General features: G+C 29.6%; 1 protein-coding gene across 2 annotated transcripts; it reads right to left on the reverse strand.

Moving 5' to 3' along the window:
• Positions 1–4,139: 4,139 nt before the first annotated feature.
• LOC121115704 (caveolin-1) lies at positions 4,140–9,311 on the reverse strand. Of its 2 annotated transcripts, none has more exons than XM_040709816.2 (5): positions 9,187–9,311; positions 7,128–7,204; positions 6,858–7,073; positions 4,482–4,724; positions 4,140–4,425 (listed from the first exon to the last, which is right to left on the reverse strand). In XM_040709816.2, exons 2-5 carry the CDS (start codon positions 7,200–7,202, stop codon positions 4,312–4,314), a joined length of 648 nt encoding a protein of 215 aa, XP_040565750.1. In that variant the 5' UTR covers positions 7,203–7,204; positions 9,187–9,311; the 3' UTR covers positions 4,140–4,311. The 2 variants fall into 2 exon arrangements, with proteins under 2 accessions (XP_040565750.1, XP_040565751.1); XM_040709817.2 differs by having other exon boundaries at positions 9,183–9,283.
• Positions 9,312–10,453: the final 1,142 nt, after the last annotated feature.

Consider the following 10,453-nt stretch of genomic DNA (forward strand, 5'->3'; position numbering starts at 1 on the left):
TCCATCTTTTTTCTTCAATCGCGCCTCTTTCTACCTTAAGCATTTAGCACCTAAGTATCTAAGATACCCTTTTATTCCTTTCAGGCTCTGATTTATCCAATGAGGTAAAATATATTTCATTACCTTATTTTTTTATCAAAATGGAAGGAAATCCAAAGGATCGTACGGATGAGACTCCCTCTTTGGTAAATAAAAATAAATTATCTTACTCTAAAAACTTCCAAAAAAAGAGAGAATAATGTCAATGATTAGTTAGAAAAAATTAAACTGAGCTCAATATTCAGTTGGGATAGTTGTAACTTTTACAGAGTGAGATATAAAACGTACATATGTGTATATTATAATCTGTATATATGTATACAATATAATGTGTGTGTTTGTCCTTTATGGGTGCCCGCACTGTTGGGCGAAGGAGGTTGAAACTTGAACCTGGTCAGGGAATGAAGAGCTTGTCGGTTTTTGCAGGGGTCAAATAAGGGGGCATGTTTTATATCCAAATACAAAAATGGGATTTGGAGCTCAAGGAGACTAGATAGGGGTTAAATTATAAATCAAAAAGTGATTGACGTCTCAAAAAACAAATATAACAATAAGAACGTTTTCGTAATTTATACAAATTCAGAAAAGTAAGGAGCAAGAAAGAAATCGGTGAAAATTTCAGTTTCGCCTTTTTTAAGATGCAAAAAAATAATATTAGATTTCCCATTGATTCGAATAAAGTTTATAGAAATTTGTCTGGAGATTCGTTTGTATATAAGTTTGAAACTATAAAAATTGATATTTAACTGAAATATCTGTCATTTTCTGAATTATTTTTGCATTTGTTAGTCGAATATTCTAGTGCTCTTTTTGAAATAATGTGTATACCTGTCCCTAACAACAATGATCCAGTCTTCTTCGAAAAGAAATTTTCAAGCAGACCAACCATCATGGGTGGGGATTTCAACATAAAGCTCAAAATGTCTAGAGATTTTCACCCAAATTCTGTAAATGACCTTATTCTTGTTACTAGAGCACTACAGGCTATAATGTTTTCGTTTGGATTCTGTGATGTTGGTGTTGATGTTCTGTTGTGATTATGAACGATTTTACTCATACTTTCTATACACAGAAGAAAAACATTCTCGGAAAATATATTTCCCTATTGATTTCTTCTTGTTTAAGTGTTTTCTAAACGAATCATTTTTTTCTTACAATGTCATTGACACACAGTTATCAGATAATAGAGGCATTAGTTCCCAAATATATCAGAAACTAAGAGATATGAGAAATAAATGCCGATGGAATCTCAACTCCACATTCCTCAATGACCCCAAGACAATTTATATTATCCAGAGGAGATATAATCCAAACATTGATCCAAACTTGAAATATACTTACGCTAGTACAAAACATGCTGTTATAAAACAAAAAAAAAAAAAAAAAGAGGATAAACGAAAGAACTACAAAAAAATGAATCACTTTTTACACGGATTGGTGAAATATCTGATAATCCTTCATTAATGTAAGTAATTTTTTCTCAAACAAACAAATGCTTTGACTACACTTACAACGATGGAGAATATTATTGTGAAGAATGTAGAAGTGGACATGGAAAATTGCTTTCGGTTTCTGAGGATGACATGGATTTTTTAGAGGAGCATCTTACGAAATATAAATTCAGGATGAAATAAGTACGAATGAAAAAGTTCATAGATCATCCAGGGTATCTAGTTTTACCCTTGAATTTTATAAAAAATAGGCTAATTTTTCAACGCACATTTTACTCCAATTTCATTAAGGAGTTCTAGTCGATGGTAAGTTTCAGAAATTATTCTCAATTAGACGTATTATTCTCATTCCTATGCAAAATAAGGATGAAATATTTTTTTTAAATAACACCCTTTGACTATGAAAAACTGTTAATACAAAATGTTAGGCAAACAGTTGAACAAAGGTTTGAAGCAGATATTACATTTGGCCCAACATAGTTTTATGAAAAAAAATAATGCATAGTATAGCTTTTTACTTTAAGGAATGTGTCTTTAATGACTGTTGATTTTTCTAAAGCTTTTGATACATTCTCTCACAAATTAATTTATGAAATGTTATTTAAAAACAGGATTTGTTGATTATTTCGTTAGGATGTCTGGAGCTCTTTTACCCAAATTACAAACCATAGTTAAGTAAGGGAAAAAATCAGCTATATTTGATAATAGAAAAGATGTGTGACAATCCTCTGTGCTGCTTTTTAGTATGGTTGTCGACCATTAAAGCCAGAAAATTTACATGGAAGGTGACATTATTGGTTTTTATGCCCTTTTCTCACACAAAGTGTCTTTGTTACGTGGATGACTTAACTATAATTTTCTCAGGGGGTCCACTACAAATTATAAAGTCCTTTAAGAGAACTTTACGTCTGCTAGATATTTTTTGCATATGGTCTGTCTAAAAATGAGGTACACAAATGAAAGTCTTAGAAGGTTTCTAGAAAAGTTGACAACTATCTAGGAAAGAATGCAAAGACTATCCAGGGGGTCATTGACATCTTTTGCTCTTTTTAAAAGTTCCTTACGTGGAAATTTCCTACCAGAGTTTATCTCTGTTATATGCAGTTCCGGAGCAGTGGAGTCGATTTTGTATTCGAAACTTCAAATTCAAAAGAACTCATTTACAAATTGGTCGTCGAACGATACAAATTAAAATTTGGGAGTTATTTACCAGTTCCAAGTCCTATATTTCCAATACGCCCTCGATTGTATTTACTGGGTATGTCATATTTTAGAAATTCCAATCATACTCCGACATGTGACCTTTTCCTAAATATCTGGAAAAAGGGAAGTAAATCACCCTATAAAGAAGAGGTGGAGTGTTCTATTTTTATTTATTTTTGACTATCTTTATAAAAAAAATGACTTAAGTGTACCTAGAATACTTTTCGATAATCTAGAAGTAAGGGCAAATGTGGAACATTTTATTTTTTTTAATATGAAGAGAGATTATTTTTTACTCTTATACTGTGAAAAAAGGAGAAGATTATTAACGCAGCTTATACAAAGGTTTTGATATCTTTGGTATTTTATTTGTTGTGAAACGTTACCTTCATGTTTTAAAACGGATAGTCTTTTTATAAACAAACTCTATAATTCAGTATGTTTGACAAGTTTTTATTTGATTTATTCGTGATATATGGTTTTTTGTTTATTCTATCCGTTTAATTAAATTTTAGTGCATTTTTTTTAGTTAACGTATTTATGTATATATACATTGATATCAATAATTTTATTTTCATTTTACTATTAAATTGAAATATAGATATAAGCCTTTTTGGACAAAAGAAAAATAAAAGGATAAAATGAAGAATATTAGAATTAAGGAATGATTGAAAATTTATTAATCTTTTTTAAAACAAAAGGATTGATACTCAAATTTCCGGTATCTCTTTATTTTCTAAGCAGAAGATTTATATCCCTAATGAGTATTGATGTAAAATATCTCAATCGATCTACATAAATAGAAGTACTGTAGAAAATATCATTAATAAAGTAAGATAACCATTAGCTTATCAAATACTCGCATACATTAGAAGATACTCATTAGAGTGGCAACACCTAGCGGATAATCATTTTTTTAGTTTGTTCATACTCCATTGATAATATGGTTATAACGAAAATCTTTGAACTGCATGAATTTATTTCCTCTTTTTTATTATTCTCCATAGACAATCTTAACCTCAGGACCGAGGCTTAAACAAAATGGTTAAAAGACAACCACGTGATCATTTTTTGTATAAATTTAGTTGGATTTGAGAATATTTTATTGTCTGCTAGGGGTGCAAAGAGAGGAAAAAATCCATACCTCACGAGATAGGCACATTTGCTGTCGGATATTTTCATTAAAAAATAAGTAAACCTTGCTACATAAATTCTCATTTTTCTACTATTAAGTATTTAACTACGTGTATTAGGGCAAAAAACATATCTCACCCATTGTACTTTTATTATGATTCATACGTATAAGAATGAAAATTATGAATATCACCTTCTGAATAAAAAATAACTTCATATCTTCTATTTAAATCTGTAAAAAAAAACATTTTGCATATTTTAGCCAACTTCTTTTATAGCAAAGTTGGTGATACATACATATTTAATGCTTGATAAGATTTTGCATTTATTTAAGAAAATATTAATATAATTATAATAATAATTAATAAATTGAATAGGATTACATCAGTCTTTAGTTAATCAGTCACATCGAATGATATATTTTATAGAATTAAAGTTACATTATATGTATCCATATACGAAATATGACCTTTGAAGTCTACTCTCATGGCTTTTCTACCAAGTCATGTCTACGTGAATGTATTGAGACTTGAGAGAAAATGTGTCCAACTGATGCAGAAACTGGCTCAATTGTGAACCTCATTAAACCAAGAAGAACCTAAAAATTATAAAGAGATTTAGTGATTTTCATTGAATATTTTTGGTAAATCTTACTTTTCTTAAAATGGAAACGATAAAGTCAAAAATCTTAAGAAGAGGAGCAAGAACCCAGACATAGAGTACTGTGATGATAGCAAAGATAAGTCCCCAGATAATAGAGGCAGGGATTGCAATGATAGCGGACAAAAGACGGTATAAAAAGGTTTTAGTTTGGCTAAAGATAACAAAAGATAGCTTCCATATGCAGTCAAAGCCATGAGAAGAGAGTGGCTCAGCTAAAACGTCATCAAATCCGATCTGTAAAGAAAAAAAAAGGGTTTTGAGATTTGAGCTATATATTTTTTTTTTCTCCCTATATGTAAAACTAGACGAATCGGAAGGATTAAAGTTAGTATCTATTAGAGTTTGTAATGAGAATAAATAAGCAGAAACGTCTATTGTGACAATCGTGACTATATACATACATATACCAGGAAGCCTATTTTTTTTATTATTATTTTTTTTTTTTTTGTATTAAAGTGTTTTTTGAACCAAAGAAAAATAATTCAATGAAGATTTTTTCGTCGTTGTTAAACTATTTAATCTCTAAAAAAAATATATGTAAAAAAGAAGTCGTCTCAATACTGAAAACAAATTGAATGGTGCATAAGGAACATAAAAAACCTTCAGAATGAATGGTACAAAAGAATTTGTTTTTTTTGTATATGTATAGTAGAGTAATGGTACATTCACTATATATGCATAAAGCTTCTATTTGAATTAGAGGACCATCACATTTTTTAGTTTCTTATTAAAATAGTTGTGACTTATTAATGACAGTTAATACCTTTTGGACCGCATTTGGTTTACTAAGTTTTGTTGATAAGTACTAACACCTACCCATAACCTCTTTGATATGAAAGAGAACAAACTAAAACTACTTGCATGGACGGGTATTTCAAATTTTAGCAAGGAAAGGGGCCGTTATTAGCTTGAGATGACATTTTTATTTATTTTTCTTGAATTTTCTTAAGACATTTACTTTATAAAGCCCCACAATTTGCAATCATAATAATCTTTTTAGAGAAAAGACAATCAATTTATCATCTATGTAATTATTGGATTCCTAAAGGGCACATTTAAATCAAAATAAAAGATTGTTAAGCCCAATAACTTTGAATTTGTTTGAAATTCTGATGTTTAAATTATGTTTATATTTCAATTAAGGGGACATAAACATTGTTTTAGGGCGGACACGGTCTCTTAATGCCCACATCAGTTAGAACACTATGATGAATAAACACATAATTGTTGTTAGCTTATTCGAGTTTACACTAATCATGAGTCCCAAAGGGGTATGTTCCTTCCCCTTTCAATATATCTTTAATGTGGTGAGATTATAAAGACGATTTTTTTTTACATTAAGTCCTAACTTCGTGACCGAATGTGACAACATGGGAATTCCCAAATTAGAAAGTATAGTTCAGAATGAAACGAATCAATTTTTGTCATACATAATTATTTCTCATTAACTGAACTGCTAAGAGGCAAATCAAATCTTTATTATGAAAAAAAAAAAAGTTATGATATCATTTATTTCCCGTTTGACGTACAAAAAATCGTTTTTTGAAGCACACAACGGTTGTTCAACTTATGGTAAAAAAAATATACATCATAATTATTATATATTTTTACGATCCGACTTGGGTATACATACGTTAAAAAAATTATGTGTGCTGTGCATATAACTCATATTAGGCAATATAACTGTCAAATCCTAGAAAGGAAATAAATAAATTATTCCTGCATTTTGGAAATTATGCGAAAAGGTCGTCAAAGGTCACAAAATATATGTACATATACGAGTATACCTATACACATAGGAAATAGATCCGTAAATAAGTTTATCTTTCAGGAAATTCTCGGTTTATTGAAGATACCGAGGATATTATTGGTTAAGGTTTGTAGAAAAAAACAATTATAATTTCTTCATTTCATAATGAGAAGTTTGCATCCATTTGAGTACATAAAGTAATTAAACATATTTTATCTCAGAAAGGTTGCAATAAATACATCATATTTGTATAATTATGAGTATGTTTGAAAAAATCCCCCATGAAATTTCCTTCTAATTCATCTTTTAAATACTACGTACGAGTGTACGATTTTTTACAGATTCGAGAAAGACAATAAGAAATTATAATAAATACTTTCAGTTAATTTAATCCGTTGATAAAGTTAATCAAGCATTATTACCAAAATGAGTTTTATATTAAGAAATAAGTATGTTTAGTTACGGAATGAAAAAGGTCTAAGGTCATCTAAGTTGAAATATTTATAACAAAATCTTAATTATCCCTTCTCCATTAATGATTCTACTACAAACAAAATCACGACTCCCCTAACTAATTTTCGATTTTGAATGAAAATAAATGAAGGAGAAAAACTTACGTCAATATCGCTATTAATGGACTTGCAATCCCTATTTTGAAGATTCATTCCATGAGAGATTACATCAATGTATGAGGGTCTCTTTGGACCACCATTGGATGTGGCCTTTTTCTTTTTCTTCTCTAAGTTCTTCTCGTTTCCAGAGTCTTCTTTCTCTTGAAGCTCCATTTCCAAAGTAACAGACTCCTTTTCAGGGGTTTCTCCCGTCTTTTCGGGCTAATAGCAAAATGAATAGATCAGAAAGTTTTGCATTGCGCAATATATTCTTACCTTATCTTCCTCGGATAGGAGAGGCATATTTGATTCGTTAAGATTTAACGTAGAGTTATTCTTAGAGGTAGACATGTCTGAAAAGTGAAGAGAGGGATCGAGTAAATTACGTAAAATGATTTGTAATCAAACGAAAGACTTAATCAATTATCACAAAGAAAACGCATAATGATCGAATAATAACTGGGAACTTTTAACCGGAAGTGTCTTTAAAGCAAGGAAAAACAAGAAAGGGAAATAATGATTCAGTCCCAAATGTAGTCATTTAGGGAGGAAGGGGCTTCGAAACATAATTATATATCAATGCAAATTATGATTGGTTTCCGTCTTTTTCGTTAGTTTAATTTTTACAAAGGAAATCCGTAGTAGGCTTGACAATAATTTTATAGATTAAAATAATTGGAAGAATTTTAATTTAAAATCTATACAACCTTCAGTTACTTCATAATAAATAATTATTCATCAATTTCCTTTTATCATGAAGTTTCAACGTCTCCCCCCCCCTTTTTTTTTTTTAAACTGATCGATACAACAAGTCATGAATAAAAGATTTTCTCAAACTTTTAAAAGAAGTAGATTTCTATTTTTTTGTTGTGTTTTTTTTAGCAGGTTCGACATACATTTCTTACTTTAATTACATGTTCAATACAGTATTTTCACCACGTATACCTATATACATACATCTCTATAGATACGTACATTAATGCTGATTCACTCTATTTTATATAGTATAGACTTTTTCTAAGAAATTAAGGTGAAAAGAAAAGCAATTTTTAAATACATAATATGTCTATTATTTTTTCAGTCAAAATAAAAAGAAAACTCTAAGAGGGTAAAAGAAACAAAAAAGCCTACAAAGATTCGTTATTTTTGACAATACTATATATGTTTATTTTATTTATATAACAGCAATCTAATAAGGAATCTAAAAATATAACAAAAACAGAGTAATATCTACACATCTGTCTAGGTATAATGACTGTTAGGTTTATCACGCCTGAATGTTTATTGTGATGTAATTATCTGATGAATAACGAAAAAGAAAAAAAGAACTTATGATTCTACTAATCGAAAATATTAGAGTATTGATTAGTTTGTCCATTAAGGAGGTTCCAAAAATCAATAAATGACTAGACGAACATCCCTTATATGGATATTTAAGTGCAGATGACCAAATAAACAAAGGAATAATTTTATACACGTCATAGTGACATATTTCAAATGTAAAACAATCAATCAGTGTTTTTTGATGCTTCAAAAAATGCAATTTGTTAATGGAAATTATTTCCAATCTAGGGAATTACATTTTACAAATTTATATCTTCTTACGAATTTCCTTTTTATTTACTATGTATATAAAATGCTACGATAATCAAATTTGCTGTAAAAAAATATCAATCATATTATAATAGAGGACTGTTTTTATGTCCCTAAGCCATACAACTGGCGCTTTGAAGGATATATATGTAGATTGAAAGTGGAGTATTTAGACATCAGACCCTCAATTATTCCCTCCTCCCCATTTGACACAAAACGTAATGTACATATATTTCTCCGGTTTCAGGATTAAATGACACATGTGTATTTTGATTACTATTTTCGTTATTGACAAATTGCTAGTCCATTTTTGTATTTAATAGAATACTTATACATTTATAGAGAAAAACATTTTTTTACAGTCTATTAGACAAATTTACATATATTTAAAAAAACATTCAAAATTCGGGGAAGAGATGTAATATTAAGAAATAAATTATCGAACATCTCACTGGGGATAAGAATTATTGAATCACTATAACAATTTTGTAACATACATTTTTAATTATGCGTTTCTATCTCATATTTTTAAGAGACAAAAGGATTGGTTTTCTGGTTGTTCATTAGAAAGGGGTCAATTGCAATTTCGAGACTGACCATACAAGTGTAATGAGTACTTAATAGAAGGAAATATGTAGCATAAATGAATCAATATTGAGATGATAGTGCACTATCAAATGACTTACAAAACATTTTCACATATATACTTTTTTTAAATCAGCAAAATGATAAACTTACGTACTTTAAGCAATGAAGTGAATATAAAAAAATCCTTTTTCTACGACTATACTGAACCCTGGGTAGGTTAAACTCAACTGTAACGGAAATGACTACATTTGAAGAAAGAAAGAAAAATCCGCGTATTCTATGACGCTTTGTCATGAATTATGGTGGAAGACATGTTTTAGTTGTTGTTATTTTCGTTTCCCAGAGGGATGAGGGTAAATTTCTACGTGAACAAACTCACCCTCTTCAGATTCTCAGCAGCATGGGCGTGTACGCTAAACGTCCGTTAAAAATATTGTTTAACGATCTCATAAAAACACGCACACTTCCCTCTACGCGTTTTTTTAGGTCCATGCACAATGGATATTACCATTAGCATTACAAATGATAGATTGTATTGTATGTGTTATACCACTTATTGGCTTATAATACACATGTATGTGCAGGGCCTGTGCTATGAATTTTCTTGGGGAGGGAATTGGTAAATATTTTTTTTTCCAATTGTTCGACTGACATTTCATTTTTTCCGTCTTTAACTTGAGGTAACTTTTTTTTGGAGAATAAAGTAAAAAATGTATTTTTATTTTCCTCCGAAAAATATGAATGGCCTTTTTCAATAAAATTTGGTTTATTTTTGATCGAATGACTGTTTTTTCTAGAGATAAATGTTTAATTATTTATGACCTTTTCCAAAGAAGGTCCAACCTGTTTTAAGGCCCATTTCCTTAAATGTATGTTCATCTAAATTTCTAAAGATTCCTTATAAAAAGAATATTTTATTTCTTCAAAGATGCCTTTAGTATTTGTTAACAAGTTTCTTGGATAACTTATTCAAGAAGATACTATTCTTGGTCATACCGATACTCCATGGCACCCGCCACATGCGTTTTATATTCATAAGAAGATTTCTCTCTCGGGATCCTGTTTTTCAAGGATTTATTGTAGTATTAAGACGGGTCACCACATCTATCGTGCGTGTACATGAATACCATACAGGGGCGTCAGTAGGATTAAATTTTTTTGGGGAATGGGTTTGGTTATTTCACTTTTTTGAAAAATCCCAAAAATCCTTAGCTGTCAAAAATCAATATATTTTCACAGAAAATTATTTTTTTTTGATTTTTTTTTTTAAGAATTAAATTTCAAACATTAATTTTTGGAAAAAAATCTCAAAAACCTATATATTTAATATATTTTTTTTTTCAAAGGGTCGGACTGGGCTTAGGAATCAAGAAAAAAATGATTATTTAATACATATGGGTAAGACTAAAGTGACTCCAAGA

The sequence above is a fragment of the Lepeophtheirus salmonis genome, chromosome 4 (assembly GCF_016086655.4).
Source record: "Lepeophtheirus salmonis chromosome 4, UVic_Lsal_1.4, whole genome shotgun sequence".
Lineage (NCBI taxonomy): Eukaryota > Metazoa > Arthropoda > Copepoda > Siphonostomatoida > Caligidae > Lepeophtheirus > Lepeophtheirus salmonis.